Source organism: Sardina pilchardus, chromosome 13, assembly GCF_963854185.1.
Source record: "Sardina pilchardus chromosome 13, fSarPil1.1, whole genome shotgun sequence".
In the NCBI taxonomy this organism is placed as follows: domain Eukaryota; kingdom Metazoa; phylum Chordata; class Actinopteri; order Clupeiformes; family Clupeidae; genus Sardina; species Sardina pilchardus.
This window is the reverse complement of record NC_085006.1, coordinates 27,648,277-27,670,155: the sequence shown is the minus strand read 5'-3', so window position 1 is coordinate 27,670,155 and position 21,879 is coordinate 27,648,277. Positions and strand designations below refer to the sequence as shown.

Here is a 21,879-nt window from a genome sequence, read left to right as displayed (position 1 = left end):
CATCTGGATTATATGGGCGCGTACACTAATATGTTGACCATCTACTGAGCACCAGGGAGGTATGCCACTAAAAATAGATACAGCTCTGAAGAAAAATGACCACTGCACATAATTCTGATGTCATCCTACTGAGTTACTGAGTTACTGAGTTACTGAGTGACATTTGAATGAGTTGAGGGTCATATTCAAAATTAAGAAACCACTGCAAATTTCAAAATAGCCGTCAACTCATTCGACTGTCACTTAATCTCTTATTCTTTTCCCCAGAACTGTACTGCATGATGTGCATAATCCTGGGAAACACATGAAGGACTAATATCCATAAGAGATAGCCAACGGCTAGCGGTCATAGTCAAGAGTAGACAGTTTTATGAGCAGGAGTGTCAGTCGGAAGAGCAGAAAAGAAAATATACGTTAGAGATGTAAATCTCCATAAAAACTGTCATGTACTCAAGAAGGCATACACACACACACACACACACACACACACACACACACACACCGGTTATGCTCAGATATGTGAATATGACTTGTGCTGAATATGCCACTCATTACACCTTAGTCTATTTTACTATTTATACTGGGTATCGGACGGTCAGCCAGTCAGACACCCTTTCAAACCCAATCCCTGACATGCACTATAGAGACGAGTAAAGGGACACTTGGCTTGTCTTTTGTGTTGATGTTTGTCTGCACTGTCCACCTTTGATTGCACTGTGTTGAAGAGGGGGGGGGGGGGGGGGGGGTATGGTGTGTGTTATGCTATATGTCACATCATGTGACATGCTATATGTATGAGGCTGTGTATATCCTGTAACATGTTAACATCAGATGCTGCGGTCTTTTTGTGGAATGTAATGATAAGACATTATAAAAGAGTATAGGACATAATAGGACAATAAAGACTCCTTCTATGTCTATCTATCTATCTATCTATCTATCTATCTATCTACCCATCTTTATCTATCCATCTCTATCTATCTATATATCTATCTATCTAATCTATCTTTCAGCACAGCGCTATTAGTCCCACAGGAACTTCAAATACATCCCATTCTAAATCCACAGCTATTCATGCGGACTTGACTCTCTTTCACTCATGGCTTTTACCCATTTGGGAGGGATTCACACGAGATATACAGAAGACTATTAGTGATGCCAGGCCCTGGTGTTGGACAACAAGGCCCGGCTGGCTGTTCCAGTTCACCCAAAAGATGTTTGATGACGTAGAGCTCTGTTCTCTAGAGAGAGAGGCCAGTCAAGTTGTTCCCCTGGCATTGCCACTAACCCTGTGAATCTGCTCCCATTCGACTCAGTCTATGAGTGGACCTAGTCCAGCACCGACTCCGCTCCAGTAGTCTGCTCTCTAAGGAGTGTGTGTGTGTGTGTGTGTGTGTGTGTGTGCGTTAGTGAATGAGTGAGTGAGTGAGTGAGTGAGAGAGAAGGAGAGAGAGAGAGAGAGAGAGAGAGAGAGCGCTGAAAAGCTGTGCTTTTACAATGTGCACTGTGTGTCCCTTCACTATCCTCCTCCAACTTCCGGGTTTTTCGAGGGGTCATAAACGCGAGCGGCGTCCATTGTCTGCGAGACACAGTGACGGAAGGGTCCGGGGGTTGTGGAGGGCAGCATGGGTGAGAGTGGGTTGTGTGTCTCCCTCTTTTTTTGTCCTTCTCTGACAGGTACAACAATGGCTGACCAGAGGCTGCTGGGGTTTCAGTCCACCTCTGTCAACATTTACACCATCGCTGCTTATTTGATTTGCTTTCAATTCTGTATGTGTGTGTGTGACTGAGTGCACCTATATTGCCAATAGGTCATGGTCATCTGACACCAAATTTTACACCAAATGAGTGGACGTCACGTCATTGTCCTATATGCTCATCTAACAAGAAAATTGAGAGAATATGAGTGGCCTTTGTGTGTGTGTGTGTGTGTGTGTGTGTATGTGTGTGTGTGTGTGTGTGTGTGTGCGTGCGTGCGTGCATGCGAAGCCATAACTCATAGGAGGTGAAGTTACATTTACACCAAATGAGTGGACATCATTGTCCTACTTTCATCTAACAAGAAAAAATTGAGAATATTAGTGGCCTGTGTGTGTGTGTGTGTGTGTGAGGGAGAGAGAGAGAGAGAGAGAGAGAGAGAGAGAGAGAGAGAGAGAGAGAGAGAGAGAGAGAGAGAGAAAGAGAGAGAGAGAGAGGAGAGAGAGAAGCCATCATAACTCATAGGCAGTGAAGTCACATTTGCATGAAAATGGACATCTTACAGCACGTGTGGGCAGATATACAGTAGTCTATAACACACATTCAATACCGCTGCTTCAACCTTTTACAAATCATATTAAACAGCTACACCATTTTATATAGCAAATATATATATAGTGTGTGTGTGTGTGTGTGTGTGTGTGTGTGTGTGTGTGTGTGTGTGTGTGTGTGTGTGTGTGTGTGTGTTTGTGTGTAGGCCATTGTCAAATAATCGATACGATTGTCCAAATAAAGCATGCTGTCACCGTGTGGAAGAAACTTGAACTGAAGACCTCACCAAACTGAAGAAAGAACACGAGGTGGAAACCCCTTCTCTTCTACTGAGTAGCTGCATTTATGCAAAGGATTCGTAAGACACGCGGCGCCTCTGACGTAATGTTTTAGTTTTACAGATCATTGCATTCTGACAGTTTACCGAAATTAGTAGCTCCAGGAAGGATATCACATCTTAACCTATTGAAAGGGTCAGCCAGATGTTGTTGATCCGGTTCAATTTATTGAACCTGCGTAATTATTATTTATTTAGGCTAGTGAAATAAAACTCTCAACACAAGGAAACCCAGGCTAATTTTTGTTTACACTTTTATTGCACTTAAATTAGCCTAGGCCTACAATGGTATTTAAAGTTGAAATGTCTGCCGTTTATTTACAATTAGCTTGTTAACAGCTCCATAACAGCTCTATTCTTTAACAACATGTCTATTAACGTGGCCAAAATGAATTATAAATTGTGCTACAATGACCAAATTAATTAATAGACTAGTTGTAGGCCTATCTCTCCACCATCTCTGTCGTCGGTTCGAAAACGAAGTTGCAGAAAGGAGGGTATGATTATGATAATAATGCCTAGACTACTTTGCAAAGTGCATGGATATCCGGGGTGGTTTCTTCACTCCCGCATTAATTCTTCTACACACCTGACCGTATCCTGGAGGAGTAGCGTGGGTTCCTGGCTCTGCCCTTTAACTGACAGATCACTCCCTTCAAACGTTGCCATCGTTGCAATTTTATGACCTCCGCAGCCAACTGAGCATACAAGTTGACGCATGGCCATTATACCTACCCAACGGCATGCTCTGTTTTTGTTTAGCCTACAACTGCCACTTATGGTTTTATTTTTTTTGTTTGTTAATAAAGAGGTTGATTATTTATTATAAATAGTAGCCTAGGCCTATTAAATTATTAGCCCTAGACCTAGGCCTAATGCATGGTCCCTTTGCACAGCCGTAGAAAATCAAGCACCTAGGTTATGAACGCAGACTGTAGCCTATGGTGCTTGATTAGCCCACCTGTGGAAAGAGACCTGATGAAACCTATGAATACGAGAAGGCCTAAGACTTATTTAACGATTAAATGCCGTGAAATTAATTTTATTTTCGTTTAGTTTATTTAGCATAGTATGCTACTCGACTATTCTAAAATGCAGCACACTGTACAATGCTATGGAAAATACTAAATTCAAAGGACCACTTTCTGTCATTTCCAGTAGGCCTTGCGTATGCCATATCGCTTAGGACTAGCTTGTGTATTTTTGTCAAAGGCCTGTCGGTTACAGGCTTATAAATCAAGTGAAACCTATAAGCCTGTACATTTTGCTTTGTTGATAGAGCTGGGTTTCCCGAAACAGGTTACGAACAAAATCCCATTGATTAATGCTGAATGGTATTGGACGGTCTGGCTTTGTTCAGTAGGCTATAGGCTACATTTATCCTATGGCGTCCCCTGCTGGTGAAATTAGGCGAGTTCTTTGCAGTCAGACATTGGATATTGGATATCAGGACCAGTGGGCAGGCAGGCAGGCACAGTCAGAGAAGATGCGATCACACACAGCACAGCGTGTGGTGTTGAAATGGTCGAACGCAGTGTGCGTCAGATGCGTCAGATGCGTCGTGCGCTGCTATAGGTCGCCCTGGCGCGCGTAATCACATGACCAAGCTACCCGGCGTAGGGCACCGTAGAAGGAACTCAAAGCGATTCATAAATTGTTGTTGTTACTTAGATCAAACCGTTCAGTGCAACAGAAGTGGAAAGGGAAGTCCTCGACATTTCAGATTGTCGGCTAATAAACGGCTGTGATCTGACTGCAAGTTTCCTTGTAGGTATGTTGTTATTTGTATTTTAAGCGTGGTCCCCTATGTCGTTTTGCCATTGTTTTGATCTGTTTCTCTTGAATCAAAATCAACACTGTGTGTGTGTTTCCCCCAGTTTGATTAAACGACTTGATCTCGTAGGCCATTCTAATTTGTTAAGAGAGACGTGGAGAACTGATACTTGTATTGCAGGCTTCGTCAGTAGCCTAGACTTGTTTTGACTCCAACGTCAATCTCACTCACCAACTTTTGTTGTCAACAAGTGTACCTAGGTCCACAGTTTAGCAGGATCCCTTTTGAAATACCAAACATATGTGTCAGTAGGCCTGCATTTAATACTTATTGTAATCTATATGGAAAGACTGTAACCTACAAATGATCTCTAATTTGATCTAGGCGGTAGACGTGACATCAAGCTGTAGTGTGCACTGATATACGGACCTAAATGTAGGCTACACACAGTGCGCCATGGGATCTAAATGCAATAAGGGAGCACCCGTGACTGCAACCACATTCACTTTTTTTATTTTTTTTTTCTGATATACTGGGTTTGAAACATAGATGTCAGACTTGCAGACTGACTCGTCCACATCCTTTTATGACTTACTAGGGCACTATAGGCTAGAGATTTTTTTTTCTTGTAGAGATTGGCATTTTGTTGTTGGGACAGGTAAAATCAAACCACTATAACTTGTGGTCTAAACCAAGCATTTTATGTTTTCTGATAAGAAAATATTGCTGGTGCTTTTTAATGTTGGCCTGCACTTTCTCCCTACCTCTTTGACACACACACACACACACACACACACACACACGCACAGTCAAACTAAAAATAGCCAAGTTGTCCTTGTCCATTTTTTCCCATTTGATAGCTGGCTTTGTGTTTACAGAAAGACAGGTCGCCCATAGACAGGCGTGTTTTTGTGCCAAGTGCAGCACATGAATTCAAACGGCCACAATTGAGTTTACCCGTCTAAATGGAGCGTTTGTCTTTCAAAACACGTCACTGTTGTTGCTCTCAGGCTTTTTCCAATGACACCAAGGCCACAGATGTTTGCAAGCCCAGAATAGTGCTTACAAAAGTTCCTGAGTATTTACTACTTAGTTGTTTTGAGAATCTTACTGTTATCTGTTGTTATCTGTTACTATGTCATTATGCAAGTGTGATGGAAAGGCTGGAGAAAGAGAGGAAGGGAGGGATGCAATAGTGGCAAAGAGAAGATGCTAGTCTAGCCAGTGTTCATATTCCACTCATCAGCACTCTCTCCGGAAGCCACAGCACGGGATCAGATCAGCTGGGTGTCTTTGTAGTTCCCTTGAGGTGACTCGTGACTCATTTCTCCTTTAGCCAGTGTCTTAGGAGAGGCATCCACACAGACACAAAAACATACAACAGGAGTATCACAGGGACAGAGAAACAGAAGTGATGCCTTTTATGTTTTTTTTTATTATTTATTTTGTTTTATTTTGTTTGTCTTTTTAGTCAGAGTTTGTCTGCTTCTTGTCTGTTTATTTCCTATGCGTAACACCAAGGACTGTGCTGGGAATAAGTCGTTTACTTTAGCATGTCATCCCTTGGATTACTGTCTTATTGTCTTGATCCAGAAATCAATCAATCATTCAATCGATATGTTCATTGCTGTTGCATTATGTGTTGATTATCAGGTCTCATTTTCTGACTGTTGGCAGAAGTGTGCCAATAGTTGGGGCCTCTCCCATTCGTCTTTTTATCTATCCTCCCTTCCTTCCTCGGTCCTCGTTCCCACTGATACACTGATCCACTGATAGTCTATCCAGTGTTCTTTATAGATCAGTGGGAACAAGCTTGCAGGGCCGAGCATCGAGGATCGAGGAGAGAGGTTGAGGAGGGGTCTCAGTGTGATCACCTCTCAAATTTGAATGGAATGTGAGTTCATAAGAAGGGTGGAAGAAAGAGTGTGTTTGAGAGGAAGGCAAAGAGAGTGAGCGGCAAGGACAGACACAGTGAAATATCAACAACCAGGATATTTGTGTCTGCATGCTACACTACTGCTTTCTGCCAGTACTTTCCCCATTATGGAGCCGGGCTGGGCCCCATGACTATAGAAATGACAGGCCTGTGTAGGGGTAACACACACACACACACACACACACACACACACACACGCACACACACACACAATTCATCAGGACTACATTTTGTTGGAGTTGCGTTTAACATACTGTCCAAACTGACACATACTGAAATGTTATTCTAATTTGTGGTGAATTTTCACGCAGAAAACCTTTCTTTTCTTCTGTTATAGAGCAGATAAACATTGATGTGAAGGTGTACCGGGCTACTAGTCATGATGACCACGAGGAAGAGCCCTGATGTTGCATATCAGAAGGTAAAGATCGACAGCAGGTCTAAACTGCCCACACACAACTGAAGTGCTTTGTTCATAGAGCGTAAACATTGTTTCAGAAGACTGTTCACAGAGCATAAACATTGTTTTAGAACTGGTCTGCATTTTTGTAATAGGCACACTGCTTTCACATCTAGTGTGGGCAGTTGTATTGATTATAGTGGAAGCTAATTCTTGTAGCACACGCTACACAAACACAATGCTTCAGTTGCGCGTCTTGTATAGCCTGGATGTTGGCACAGCAAGCTACATTCAAAGTTCCCAGTAGGTGAAGGTGGACTCACCAGCCCGCATGAATATTGTTGTGTAGGGAATAGGATTCCCATCTGAAAGTTGTGAGTTGTGTCATATGATTCCCTGGCAGAGTTTTTGAGATTTGTTTCTAGTCACCCGACCCGAGAACATCTGATCTCTGTATTTCTATTTTCACTTTTTGTTTTTGTGCTTCTTCACAAAGATGGCGGATGTAGAGGTGGCCCGGGGGGAGAGCCTGGCCAAGTCACAGATGGTAAGGGCTCATCAGAAGCTATACTGTAATTAATCATAGTATGTCACAGAAAAAGGATGTATAGAAAGTGTAAACTTTGTTTGGAGACTCTTACTTCTGTTATTTTGAGGAACAAGACTTTTTAAAGGGGAAATTCATCATCTGTACTATACTACTAACCCTAACCCTATAGATAACTGTGTTTATGGTTATGGGTATGTTATTTTAGCAGACGCTATTGTCCAGTGCAACATATAAACTACAAAAGCACTCAGAGAGTGCAAACCTCAACCAAAGGGGAACCATAACTGCCTCTTTCCTGTCCTCCCCTCCCTCCCTCCCTCCTTCTCTCTTTCTTTCCTATCCTCCTCCATTTCCTCCATCCATCCATCCCTCCTCCCTCTTTCCTATCCTCCTCCCCCTCTCCCTCCCTCCCTCCTTCTCTCTTTCTTTCCTATCCTCCTCCATCCCCTCCCTCCCTCCCTCCCTCCCTCCCTCCCTCTTTCCTATCCTCCTCCCCCTCTCCCTCCCTCCTTCCCTCTGCCCTGGGTCCAGTATATCCGGTGCCTGCTGCTGGTCACCACCCTGGCCAGTGTGCTGCTGGCGCTGTTCTTCCTCCAGGCCCTGCTGGTGCCCGCTCTGCCCTCGCCCTCCTCCGACCCCTCCGGCCCCCGACTGCTGCTGCCACGCACCTGTTCTGATGCATGCAGGTAAGAGACGCACCTGTTCTGATGCATGCAGGTAAGAGACGCACCTGTTCTGATGCATGCAGGTAAGAGACGCAGGGCTCAGGGGTGCTGCCACGCACCTGTTCTGATGCATGCAGGTAAGAGACGCAGGGCTCAGGGCCGTTGTGACGCTTGGTCCCTTTCGGCCTTCTGAATGAACTCAGATCGATGACTCAGCATTTTTTTTGTGCACACGTGAACACTCCAAAGGAACTCGGACCCCTTGGGATGTAGTCTCGGCATGATTCGCTTGTGTTGCAGGTCACATAAAGCGCCCCGGTTCACTTTGACTTTTTTTGTTGTTGCATTTTAGGCTATTTTATCCTCGTTGACTTGTTGTTACCAAAAGAGAAGGCATGTTGTTTATTATAAATAATTTAGTTAAATTATGGGCTAACATTTCGATTTACAATACGTGTAATACTTCTGAGATCAGTTTGAGTCTTAAGTCTTGGAGACGGTTGTCACACCACGAGGGTGACGGGGAGAAAAGGAGAAGCACAGAGGCCACACCCCCAGTCATTCATCAGTCTTGGGGTGGTTTAACGAAGAGGTGTTAATGACATGCATCTTGTCCACAAGCCACATACATGTTCATGTATCGCTGTACAGTACACCCATCACTGGGTGGGATTCAGTCAAATTATGACTTGATTTGTTATCGAAATCAACTCCAAGGACTGGTGACATCACTTCCTTGTAATCCCTCTTGCTGTTGAAGCATTGTACTGACTCGTGACAAATTACACTCTTGTGGTCTCAGTCGTAGGTGTATTTTTCCCAGCATTAGTAAGTATGGCTAATGGAAAAACATAATAGCTGCTAACTTTAGACTGGATTATGCCCTTATCTGGATTGACTCCTGATCAACTCCAGATGAGGACGGCATTTGTTTTAGAACCCATTACTCAAACTTATGTTGATTTTGTTGTTTTGGTGAGTCAATATCAAGAGGTCACACAGTATGTGCACAGATTTCACGATGTCGATCACAACAATGACATGTCAGAAATGTGGTGAGAGACAGAAAGCCATGCTCACCGCCCGTTCAACCGCAGCAGGTGCGCACAGCAGTTCATGGATCACTTCATTAGTTCTGCTTTCTCACAGATTAACTCTCAGGAGACTTTCACACACTTGGGTTTTGACTGTGAAGCAGTCACCTGTGCAGTGGGGGCTTTGAATGTGCATTTCCCATAAAGGGTTGTTGAGGAACGACCAGGGTTACTTACCGTTAAGAGATACTGTTTAAATTGATTGTCTGTCCATCATTTAGTACTGGGAATTAGATGACAGTGCTTGAGAGAATCACACTCTGGGCTGTTAGTAGCCAAGCCGGGAATTGTTTTTCACATTTGACTCCACATGTGTAGTGGTGGTTTATTGTGAAGTTCTATCATTCCATTGCTCCCTAGCCCTGAACGTCACTGTTAATCCGGTACGATATGGCAGTGTCTTTGTTAATGGTGTGATCGTGTGTAGTGACTCTTCTGTTGGTGTCTGCTGTTGCTGCTGTAGGATCTCGCTGGTGGAGAGCATTCCAGAGGGGCTAGAGTTCAACTCGAGCGCCTCACATCCGTCCATCTACAGCACCTGGCGTGGCCTGATCCAAGGGGCTCGCAGCAGCCTGGACATCGCTTCCTTCTATTGGACCATGACCAACAACGACACCAAGACCCGCGACCCCTCAGCCAAGCCGGTGAGAGTCCGAACTCTGAAGGAGTTGACCGGGTCAACCAAAATTTGGATGCAAACGTTTTTTTTCATGAAAATGCCAGTCAGTAATGTAAGAAGGTAGCCCCAAAGAGTCATTGCTCTAAATGACTAAGCACTGCCCCGCACCTTACAGGTAAATTGCAATTCTTGTGTTTAATAGTGATGCTAAACCTACAGGCATCCATGGGGAGGTGACTGGTCTGAAACCCCTACCCTTCTCCTGCCTTTCAGCAGAGGGTAGAAGGTGTGGATGCTGACCCATATTAGATTAGATTAGATTAGAGTCGATTAGATTAGATTCAACTTTATTGTCATTGTGCAGTGTACAAGTACAAAGACGACAAATTGCAGTTTGCGTCTAACCAGAAGTGCAAAAAAGCAGAAAAGTACAATGTGATATACAAAGTATAGACATATACGCAGGATGTATAATTCAATGTAGACATTAGTTTACAGTTGGTTTACAGAAGGTGGTTTACAGTAATATGCATTTAGTATATACAAGGTCGTGGGGTCATAGAGATTGTAAGGAGGCCTGACTGACCAAAGCTGAAAATCTCTCAGGGACTTTACTAGTCATGTTTTAGTTCTGCGTGAGGAAACTAACCCTTTTTCAGTTCTGCTTTTTCAGTACTACGTCAGGGGTCTCCAATAGGTAGCTCACAAATCTTTAAAAAGCATACACATCTTATTCAGTGCTTTTGGGGGGAGATCAGCTATGTGATTACATGGCATGCTACTAACATAAAAGCTCTCGGCCATATCCATTTTGTCCAAATTGCTCTCGGAGGAAAAAAGGTTGGAGACCCCTGATCTAGGTCATATTCTGTCATCTCAAAGTAGAGTTTGTGTGTGTGTGTGTGTGTGTGTGTGTGTGTGTGTGTGTGTGTGTTGTTCTGGCAGGGAGAGGACATCCTGCTGGAGTTGGGGAAGCTGTCTGGAACCCTCCCCGTCCGCATCGCGGTGAACACCCCCACGGAATCTCAACCCCAGGAGAACATCAAGTTCCTCAAGAACTCAGGTAACCTCAAGTTCCTTTCTGCTCCTAGATTCCTTTAGATTATTTCTATCGTGCACTACATATCAACAGGAACTCCTACGATAGCCTACTCTACTCTTATCAGAGTCTTTTTGTGTGTGTTTCTGCAGCACTACTTCATGTGTGACATCCCCAACAGATGTAGAGTTGTTCGGTCATGTTGGATAGCTGACTAATAATTTCTAAGAAATGAAATAACAAATAATCATATAGGCTACAGCTGTCGCCAGCTTTGCCCTTTCCTGTTTGGTGTTTGGTGGAGAGAGAACCCTTGGTTGTATATTGTTCATGTCACTATTTGCATGGGCTACGACCTAAAATACTTGCAATAATATAAAAAATGTCATAACCGCAAAACTAGAAAAAACCTTAAAACTGCTAAACGATCTAGTTGACGGGAGCGAGCTGCGATTCCAGTACAACTCCCATGATTTCTGTCTGACTATGGAAATGTAATCGCTGACTGTGAAAACAGACTAAAATCATACAATGTGAGGCTGCCATTAGGGGTCCATTTCGTCCTCCTCCCTGTGTATTAAAAGCCATAGGATCTTGGGTCTGTTTCCCCATTGGTTCTTTGTTTCTTTTGTGCACAACCTGTTTGTATTATGGTTGTCCTTGACCACATCTCTTATAACACACTGTACTTTCCCTTGCTATGTAGGATGGGCTACTTGAGTGCTTTCTATATTAGTACACTAACTGGCCGAAAGAGACCGAAAGAGTTTCAGATTCACTTCTTGTTCAGTTCCTCTAACTCACTAAATACAGGATGTTCTGGAAATGTCATCACATACACTACCGTTCGAAAGTTTGTAATGACAAAATGGAAGGGATGATCTTCAATTAAATATCTACATTGCCCATTGTCAACAAGCATTCATCCAATGTTCCAAAGGCACATCCTGTTAACTATTCTGGTATCATTTTAAAAGGCTAATAGAGAAAACATTTGAGAACCCTTTTGCAGTTATGTAAGAAGATGATGTAATCTGAAAATTCCGCCCTGATTAAAAATACGACACAACTGATCTCATCTGATATGCTGTCTAGAGGAATAGAGTGGAATGGGAATGTCTAACAGGGGAGCTACACCGGACACGTAACTGAAGCGTTCCGTTCGCGACGCGTATGTCGCAGCCGGTCGCAGACGCAACAGTGGCGCGTACATTCGTTACCTCCTGTAACAGGGGAGCTACACCAGACGCGTAACTGAAGCGTTCCGTTCGCGTTGCGTAAAATCCATTTTAGAAGATGGGTCTATTTTTTTCGAATGTATGCGCCACTGTTGCGTCTGGTGTAGCTACTTCCATTGACTACAGTGATAATTAACTGCTGCGACCGGCTGCAACATATGCGTCGCGAGCGGAACGCTTCAGTTACGCGCCTGGTGTAGCCCCCCAGAAAGTCACTCCACACTTTTGAACAGCAGTGTATTTCCTTGAAGCACCATGTTGATAAGAACTACAAAAGAATGGATTTTGACAGCCTACAATACCCAACATGCAGTGAGACAATGACCTCTTTTGGCAGGTGCCCAGGTGCAGACAGTGAACATGAGGGCTCTGACCACAGGTGTGTTGCACACCAAGTTCTGGGTGGTCGACAAGAAGCACATCTACATTGGCAGTGCCAACATGGACTGGAGATCTCTCACACAGGTAGACTCTATTCAATTCAATTCAATTCAATTCAAACGGTGCTTTAGTGGCATGGCAAATAGTCGGCCAAAGCAATTCGAGGGCTGAGAACCAAAGGGGCGTAAGTGACATTTCACCAACTTTACAGGAGAGCCAAAACAAATTTAACTGCTTCTATATGTTCACAGTTAAAGACCTTTGGTTTTCGTTCAATAACTATTTTATAAATATTTTACTTCTATAATTTTGTCAGCTAAGAGAGCTCATCAAGAGCTTTCAGGTGATATATATAACTCAATTTTTATCAAAATGTCACTTACGCCCCTTTGGTTCTCAGCCCTCGACTTGTTATAAATGTATCAGGATCAGGGAGCCAGCACAAGCGTTAGCGTCAGCCACATGAACTGTGTGCATTAGCTCAGCTCATATGGAAAGAGAAGCTACAGACCGTAATATACTGGAGCAAAAGCATGCCATTCCCTGACCCGGAGTCTGGAATCTTGGTGGTGGTATACCAGTTGGCAGTGACCAGGATAACCCAGTGGATCACCTCAGCCCTGGCCATATTCATGTCCAATTACTGATTCTTTAGTTCAATCTGATGCCAGTGAAGCTTCCATTGTTGAGAACCAATGTGCACATAGGGACTGGGAACTGATGTAGGTTATACTGTACCACGATGCTAGATATAATTCCTCTAGTTTTGGGAAGCATGTTCTTATTGTCCCACACTCATTAGTGGGCTTGCTGCAAGGCAAGCCCATCTATTGTTCTTCTTTGCTCACTTTTTTAAGACGCCTCTTTTGAGCTATCGACGCGGTTGAAACACAAAAAAATCAGGCCCGATCCGGTGTAGGTTGCTTCTTAATTTCGGATGGCTGCCGGTTGTCGTTTTTCCGTTATTCCCGTTTTTAGACCCTTGTAGTTCCGCCATGCTCCACCAGAGGTGTTTCCCCATTGAAATGAATGGGGGACTGTTCAGGCGTTTACATCACTGCCCCCTGGTGAGCAAGCCCACTCTTGTAGCTCCTCCTCAGAGATCCACATTTCTAGTTTTAGTTATTGCTTATTTATACATGTTTTTAGATTTGTCTATTTTATTTGTTTGTTTTTGTCCATGGTTTCATCATTTCTTCGTGTGTGTGTGTGTGTGTGTGTGTGTATCTACGTCTGCTGCGCATTGTCTACAGGTGAAGGAGCTCGGTGCAGTGGTGTACGACTGTGGCTGCCTGGCTGAGGACCTGGGGAAGATCTTTGAGGCGTACTGGTACTTGGGGCAGAAGGAGAGCATCCCGTCTCCGTGGCCCAGCGAGTTCTCCACCTCCTACAACAAGGACAGGCCCATGGAGCTGAAGCTCAACGCCACAGACTCACGCGTCTACTTGTCGGTCAGTGAACATAAGACAACCATATTTATCTTTGTGCTTTCTTTTATATATTTTTTTTATATAAGTGCCTTTTATATTATAATGATGTAAAATATTAAAATGCCTTTTAATTGGACGGAATAGTGGAGAACGACAGGAAGTGAGTGAGATAGAGAGTCAGGGTGGAATGCGGAAAGGACCACGGGGCGGGAATCGAACCCGGGATGCCGGCGTGCGGTGCAGGTCCCCCAGCCAGTCGCGCCACAGCTGGGGCCAGCTAAGTGGGCAGCTGTAGAGTAGACCCAGTACACTCTCTTGTGCTGTAATCGCTTGTATGTGCAGTTACATTCTAACGACAACTCTCTAATGCAGAGATGAACAAAGACACATGTTCATTTGAACGGCTAAAAGCATGTGATGGTGCAAGGAAGCGAGAAGTTTTGAATGAAGGGCTACAATTTAAAAGAAAATGTATTTTGCATGATTTCCTTACTGGCTCAGGCATGAAGGCTAAACCCCTGCTGTCATCAAACTAGTAAAAATAGTTCTGTGTTTACCATCTTTCATTGTCTTTAAATACTATCCTGCTCTAAAGACACTTTTTACATAAAATCTGATTGATTGATTGATTGATTTCGCTGCAGAGCTCTCCACCTCCACTCTGTGCCGAGGGCAGGACCCAGGACCTGGATTCCATCCTCAGTGTTATTGACGATGCACAGCAATTTGTCTACATCGCCGTCATGAACTACCTGCCCACCATGGAGTTCTCCCACCCCAAACGGTCAGAGGGCCTCTTCCGAACCTTAAAAGCTTAACCGTATCGACTGTGGTGTAGCATTGAGTGCTCTCTCTCCATACGGATTCCCTTAAACATGCTTTTCTATTGCGTCATATTCAAAATAACAGTAGAATTCGAGCAGAAAGAAAATGGAGGTAGCCATGGTGCTGTACAGCACAGTGCTGTGTCCAGTCCAGTTCGAACATTCCAACTGAAATCAATGTAATCAAGTTGTTTTTTCATACAGTTAAGACTGTTAATGGGTTTTCCTCAGATTTGCAGATTTGTGTGTTTGTACTGTAAATTATTTCAGTTTACAGCTTTGAAAATGAGCGTCAAGTAACTCGGCAGATTTCTAGCATGGCAACTTTGCCTTCCGTGTTGGAAATCAATCTCAGGCAGGATTTTTTTTTTTTTTTAAATGTATGAATTTGATGTAGAGATGTGGAGTATAAGTATACCATACACACTATGGAACATTGACTGCTAACCTGACAACTGTTGATTGTAGAACTTGTCATAGATTACCTCAAGGAGCCTGTTGAAGCTAACATTTGACCTTTGACCTCCCTTTGAACACAGCTATTGGGCGGCTATTGACACGGCGCTGCGTCAGGTGGCGTACGAGCGGCGGGTGCGCGTGCGGCTGCTCATCAGCTGCTGGGGCAGCACGTCGCCCCTCATGTTCCCCTTCCTGCGCTCCCTCGCCTCGGTGCACGACGACAAGACCAGCCTGGACATCCAGGTGGTGAGTAGCTCACACCCAGCACGGCCGTCTCCGCAGTTCTTCATCTCTCTCTCTTTCTTGCTCGCTTTTTGTCAGTCCGTAATTAGTCAGAGTCTGTGTTGTGTAGACATTGGGTGCCTCTCATTTGGTCTTTTATGCACCCTCCCTTCCTTCCTCGATCCTCGTCCTCACTGATCTAGAGAAAGAATGATGGGGCGGCAACAATGGGATAGTCTATCCAGTCCTCGAGGATCGAGCATCGAGGATTGAGGAGAGATGTTGAGAGGCACCCATTGAGTGCGTTTACTTGCACACTAAAGAAAAAATATATGAATGGCAATGATCAGGTGATCAGGTTTAAGGTGAACACATGTCTCGAAGAGATTAGAATATTGACAGAAACCTAGGTGTGTTAAACAGACTTTTTATAAACCAATAGCGTCAGTAAAACCGTTAATGAATAACGCACTTGAATTACAAGATAACTACAAACATCTAATAATGATCAGGGCCGGGTTTCCCTGATCAGTTCTTTAGTGTGCATGACATGTAAACACGCTCATTGTCGTGGTGAGTAACTTGTACTCACTCCCAGCTTTCAGATGGATATCCTTTTTTTCCCTTTTTTTTTTCTTTTTTTACTCTCCCTCTTTATTTTTTCTTTCCTGCTTTATATCTGTCCATCTTATCTTTCCTGACTTTCTTGCTTTCTTTCATTCCGTCATCTTGTGATTCATCATGACAATCAAATTATGTTTTCAGTGTCATTAACTGGTTTGCACTTCAGTCAGATTTGCCTATGTTAAAAAAAAAAAAAAAACAATGCTATAAAAAGAACTAAATTTGATCATTTTCTCACAGAAAATCTTCACAGTGCCTGGCACACCAGAACAGAAACGCATCCCCTATGCCAGAGTCAACCACAACAAGTACATGGTCACCGACAAAGTGGCTTACATTGGTGTGTATTACCGTACTTCAATTTGGATAATCTTAGTCCAGTTCAGATTACAGTAGATGTATAGTAGTAGTGTAATGTGTTATACCACTGCTTGTTTGGAACGTGCATTATATTTCGATAATAGGCACGGCTATGAAGAAGTTCCTTTTTGGGGGGCTTATCACACTTGAATATTAATTTGCCAATGTGAATGTAACAGTAAAAACAGAAACGTTGTATCTAAGACAGTGGCAATATAAACGAAAATGATAGTAGCAGTGGTATAAGTGGGATAATCAACTCCACGCCTGCGGCGTCGGGACCTTATTACCACTTCGAATGTGCATTATTTTCCTATAAAACGCACGGCGCGTCGTTGATTATCCCTTACATATATGGCCTGAATAGATGTAATTTATCCAAATTCAAAGCTTTTCAGTCCAGTGAAAAGATAACATCCTAGCAACACGAGCACAAATGTCATCACTGTCCTGTAGAGAGATGTCCTGTGAAATCCAAAGTAATGTCAGATAGATAGATAGATAGATAGATAGATAGATAGATAGATACTTTATTGATCCCCAAGGGGAAATTCAAGAAATGTCTGAAATGTCCCCATGTTTGCGCAGGAACCTCTAACTGGTCTGGGGACTACTTTGTGCACACGGCCGGCTCCGCGCTGGTGGTGAACCAGACCCGGTCTCAGTCCGAGGACCTCAGCGTGCAGCAGCAGCTCCAGGCCGTGTTCGAGAGGGACTGGGAGTCCCCGTACAGCGCGCAGCTAAGACACAGCGCCATGGACGGCAAAAAGGACCTGTGCCATAACGTGTGACACAACACACACACACACACACTATAGACACACACACACAATACACTACACTACACATAGGCACACACACACACACACTATAGACACACACACACACGACACTACACTACACATAGGCACACACACACACACACACACACACACACACACACACTACACTACACATAGACACACACACACAACACTACTCATAGGCACACACACACACACACACACACACACACACTCCACACACACACACACTCCACACACACACACACACACACACTCCACATACATACACACACACACACACACACACACACACACACACACACACACACACCTCAGGCCTCTGAAGCCACACATGCGGCAGCTCTGCTCCGAGCCTGATTGGCTCCCAAAGGGAGTTATTTCTTAAAACTAAACCTTTAATTCAGTCAACCACTAACAAGCAGCACCTATATTGTCTTAACAGCGAGTTCAATCAGGCAGTGTTGCTGTCAGATGTGTTTTTGATTGCGCTTGGATGCAACATTGGCATTTTGGTACCTAAATGATCCCAGCATTGTTCTTTGTAGGTCAACTTGTGCAATGAGTATGTGAGGTGCAATGAGTCGTGTGGGAAGGGAGGAGAATAATGAGCTGGATAATCCTCAAAAAAAGGTATTCAGTGGACTTTGGATTGGTGATTGGTGACACACATGTTTACACCAAGCGGAAGCCCTGTATCTGGATACAGTTTCTTTTATTATTTTGGGCATGATTTTTTAAAGAGTAAACTGAGAATAAACTGCTTTTTAGGGGTTACTTTGTTTTGTTTTGTTTTCCTAAGAGGGGTACATGTTTTTTACTCGGACACCAGCCTAATTACTTCGCCAGTATCTCTCTTCAAACATTTTTTGGTCCATCAGCTGGAGTGTATTGTACTTTGCAGTGTTCGCTGCTTTACAAAACCTTTTTCTTTTTTTTTTTTAAACATGGACTCTTCAAATGTGCAATATTCCTGAAATGTACTTTCTCTTATGTGTCCGAGCAGGATATTTGGTGAATGGTGAATGGTTGATTTAATCTCAGGAAACTGTTGTGAACAGGGTGCATCATGCTGGTTTAATTGCCTGTTTTCTTGGTTTGTTTGTTGGTTTGTTTCATCAGTTTCAAGTTCTTTAATTTACACATTGGAGACCAGTTAATATTCCAGGTTCATTCTTGTCATTTTAACACTGAATCTGACCATTGATCTGAACACTTTTTATTTTATGTTCAAACTTGTGCCATATTCAATCCCATGCCCCCTGTCTCTCATTTTACCCAAGTGGGGACACTGCTGTTACAAACCTGTTGGCCCTTGTGATCAGTTTTGTATTTTAAATAAATGGGTTTGTTACAATTATTATTATTATTATTATTATATAGAACAGTCTTCCTCAAAACATAATCTTTGGTAAATATACATCATATTTATTTAATAAATACACATCATTCAATAGCATCAACTTTCTTCAATCTCTGACATAATTGCAAATTGCCAGGTACTTCTTGCAGGTCGGGGACAGACAAGGCATCTGACAGGGTTTGTAACCTTGTGTAAAGCTGAAGCAACACGGACTTAGGAGACAAGTCTAAGGGTCTCAAAAGGAGGGATTGGGACCAAGGACGGACCCAATTACGTCAGGCGCTTTTCCTTGCTTTGGCATGTGTTGCACCCTCCAGGACCTCAGTAGTGCATGAAGTCGTGTGCGCACCCTCCATTGCGAGCAGAGGGGCCGTAGGTGTGGAAGGTGGACATCTGTGCATCGGGCATCCAGCTGTTGGGATCAGGCCACTGAGGTGGATGAGCCTCGGGCTCGTATGGAAAGTACTGGAAAAAGAGACGAGAGAGAAGGTTCTGGAAGTTTGAAGTACTAGAACATAGCAAAGTCATCATGGGTTTAATTCTCAAGGAATATAAGATCACACCAAAAGATGAATCATTCAATTTACTATGAAATTTGAAACACGACAAATGTTTTAAACAAATGTAAATATAAAAGGTTATGGCTATCCTTAAGCTCATTTTCCTTTGCTGTATTTCTGAGGTGTTCAAGTACGAACAGGTTTGTTCCTGGTTGTGAATAAAATTGTAATTCAATGTGTGTAACTCATTTCAAGGCTGACCACTATCAGTTTTTAATGAATGGCTTTCATATGAGATTTGACCCAACTGCTTTTGCCTCATACAAGCTTAAATGTTCAAAGCTGAGGTGATGAAAATGGCTAACACACTCTTGCGAGCTACCTTACCTGCAGGACGTATTCCCCACCAGCCTGCACAGCTTGGTCCCTGAATTCAGGATAGTTCACGCTGTGGTCATCCACCATGTCCTGGGACATTGGGATGTCACCGTCTTGGCTTTCTATCACACTCTGGGTAAGAACCTGGGTCAGAAGGTCCTGGGTGACCATTTCTTCCAGTAGAAAATCCTGGGTTTCTGCTAGGAAGACCTGTGGCGGATCCACATCCTGCTCAGTCATGGAGTCGTCTTGAGGGTAGAGCACCAGCGACTGGTTCAGACTTCCCTCTTGGGCAGTCTCGTGCTGCGGTCCACAAGGCCCTGGACCAGCACCTTCAGTCTGAGGGGGCTTAGCCATGTGCTGCTTCCGACAGAAACTACTGAAATACGACATTATTGACTCGCTCAGAGATCTCTCCTGGCGAGCGCCAGGGTCGGCAGAGTAGCCCGTGGCACCCATTTCTTCATCTGTGCCCTTGTTGGGTGCAGGGCAGTTGTCCGGGTCAGACCCTTGTCCATCTGGAGTTTGATAGGCTCGGTCAGACTCCTCAGACGAGACTGTGTCAGAGGTGCCCATGTCCTGCTCATCCACGATGCACAGATCATCCAGTTGCTTTGTAGTCTTGCGTACTTGGCTGTAGACAAGATTGTGTTGGCTGTGTACTGCTGAGGTTGCACACTTCCCAGCAAAGGCTGCCTGGCAGCTGCCACTGTGGTGCTGATGCTCCTGCTTCGCAGCAGCAGCGGAGCGTTGAGGCTGGTAAGCACCCCTTGGGTGCGGAGGTTGGGGCTGGGCCTCTGTCTGGAGACGGTGTGGTCTGGCACCATCTCCACCAGAAGTTCTGGCTGGGGCCACTGCCTCCTGCAGACAGCGACGAGACATCTCGTAATAGTGCTTGTACTCCTGGGCAGTACGCAAGTGGTGCATGGTGATGAAGTGATGGCGCAGGGCTGCGCTGGGATTGATCCTCTGGTGTGAATCCAACGTCAGCGTTCGCTTCAGGAGCTCTACCATGCAGTGCCGGTCCATAATTTCTGCAGCTATCTCCTCATTACGGAATCCCTCATCTGTTTGAGGAACCTCTACAGACTCAAGTTCATCAAGAGAGCTGAAGACATACTTTCGTCGCCCAGAAGAACCTGCTGTCTCTGTGGACTGGGTGGCTCCAGCTTTGCCAACAGAACCAGGAGGCTTTAGCTGCCATTTAGGTGCCCCACGACTGTTCTTTATTAGTTTAAAGTATAGGTGGGCCTTGCTTGCTGAATTGAGGAGATGGGTGTGTGGAATTCCCTGGGTTTCACAAATGAAGCGCACCTGGTCATATTCTGACTCTCCAGGGTACAGAGGCCATCCAAGAAAAAGCTCTGCTATTATGCAGCCTAGGGACCACATATCCACCTTTTCACAGAATGGTAGTCCAAGAAGTATTTCAGGAGATCGGTAGAATCTGGTTGGGGACAATAATCAAATATACACAATCTTGTCATAAAAGTGTCTTAACAAATAATGACACATTTCAGAAAATCACAAAGATGCATGTCTGACCTTGATTGGATGTATGGCTCTCTTACAAAACGGACTTCGTTGAAGAGACTGGCTGAGCCAAAGTCGATTACCTTGACTCGAAAGGAATGGCGAGACTGATCCACGATCATGACATTCTCCGGTTTTAGATCAGCGTGAATTATTGCTAACTCCTTGAGTTTAGCAAGGGCTTTAAGCACTTGATAAGTAATCGTCCTAATATTGCGTATGGCTAATGGTCTAAATCCATTCTCTTTTTGAAGTTGATACAGATTCTTCTCCAACAGCTCAAATACCAGGTAATGACATTTTGGGCCAGGAAAAGCCTCGTAGAATTTTACAATATGACTCTTGTCCAAATTTGCAGAGCAAAGGACGGATACAAGTTTCAATTCATTCTTAATTACACGACTTTTGTGGACATCCGTTTTCATAATTTTTACCGCAACTAATTCTCCATCGCTTCCTCGCCAACATTTTGTGACTTTGCCAAAAGTTCCTCTTCCAACCGTGTCCAGAACGTGGTAAACCTCCGTCCCAGAATAAATATCTGACATTTTTGAAGGACACTTGTAGTAAACATGTAGCCTAAGCAAGATTCAATTCAATAAAAAACAGCACAAAACTGTTCCATATTAGAAGAACGCAAGATGTAACAATTCATGACGTTCCATTATTGATACATGCATTCTTTGTGCTACAATGTAGGCCCGAGTAATACAAGACTAGATCAATCCAGGATGAGCAACTTTGTCACACTTTGGCGGACTAGTTGGGCCCCTTGGAGTGAAATGGAAAAAAACGGTTAACAGCACTGGTGTTCATGGTAATTGCATGGGCCTGAACTAATCGGCTATCGTCTCATTTTCGATCAATATGTTTATATAGGCTACACAAACCTATTTTTAAAATGTGTGAGGTTGCATGCAGCCTATATTAGCCTACTGCCCTCGTGTATCTATAACTTGGCTTTAAATAACACTATTGCCAAGGTCAATGTTATTTTCAGCAGCACATCCAAAAAAGGAGATTTCACTGTCCATTGTGCGCGCCAATTGTCTTTTGTATTACGGTCCAGCTGGCTAGAGGAGGGGCATGAATCGAGCCAC

At 43.9% G+C, this 21,879-nt stretch overlaps 2 protein-coding genes across 3 annotated transcripts; one reads left to right on the top strand and one right to left on the bottom strand.

Moving 5' to 3' along the window:
- Positions 1–4,216: 4,216 nt before the first annotated feature.
- On the top strand, positions 4,217–18,464 carry pld3 (phospholipase D family member 3). 2 transcript variants are annotated; one of them, XM_062553026.1, is made up of 12 exons: positions 4,217–4,354; positions 6,635–6,718; positions 7,194–7,244; positions 7,779–7,933; positions 9,470–9,650; positions 10,571–10,688; positions 12,240–12,367; positions 13,537–13,734; positions 14,358–14,497; positions 15,077–15,242; positions 16,083–16,182; positions 16,791–18,464. In XM_062553026.1, the coding sequence occupies exons 2-12, from the start codon at positions 6,677–6,679 to the stop codon at positions 16,991–16,993; spliced, it is 1,482 nt and encodes a 493-aa protein (XP_062409010.1). In that variant the 5' UTR covers positions 4,217–4,354; positions 6,635–6,676; the 3' UTR covers positions 16,994–18,464. The 2 variants fall into 2 exon arrangements, with proteins under 2 accessions (XP_062409010.1, XP_062409009.1); XM_062553025.1 differs by having other exon boundaries at positions 4,218–4,358.
- On the bottom strand, positions 18,434–21,344 carry LOC134099976 (homeodomain-interacting protein kinase 4-like). Its single transcript, XM_062553024.1, has 3 exons — positions 20,792–21,344; positions 19,256–20,693; positions 18,434–18,833 (listed from the first exon to the last, which is right to left on the bottom strand). Exons 1-3 carry the CDS (start codon positions 21,325–21,327, stop codon positions 18,690–18,692), a joined length of 2,118 nt encoding a protein of 705 aa, XP_062409008.1. The 5' UTR covers positions 21,328–21,344; the 3' UTR covers positions 18,434–18,689.
- Positions 21,345–21,879: the final 535 nt, after the last annotated feature.

Excerpts from the sequence above, each read along its gene's own strand:
- pld3 (XM_062553026.1), top strand. The coding sequence starts at position 6,677 with ATGATGACCACGAGGAAGAGCCCTGATGTTGCATATCAGAAG. Across the intron at positions 12,368-13,536 it reads ACTGGAGATCTCTCACACAG|GTGAAGGAGCTCGGTGCAGT; the intron begins GTAGACTCTATT and ends CATTGTCTACAG. Across the intron at positions 16,183-16,790 it reads CGACAAAGTGGCTTACATTG|GAACCTCTAACTGGTCTGGG; the intron begins GTGTGTATTACC and ends ATGTTTGCGCAG.
- LOC134099976 (XM_062553024.1), bottom strand. The coding sequence starts at position 21,327 with ATGTCAGATATTTATTCTGGGACGGAGGTTTACCACGTTCTGGACACG. Across the intron at positions 20,694-20,791 it reads GAGCCATACATCCAATCAAG|ATTCTACCGATCTCCTGAAA; the intron begins GTCAGACATGCA and ends GTCCCCAACCAG. Across the intron at positions 18,834-19,255 it reads GTGGGGAATACGTCCTGCAG|TACTTTCCATACGAGCCCGA; the intron begins GTAAGGTAGCTC and ends CTCTTTTTCCAG.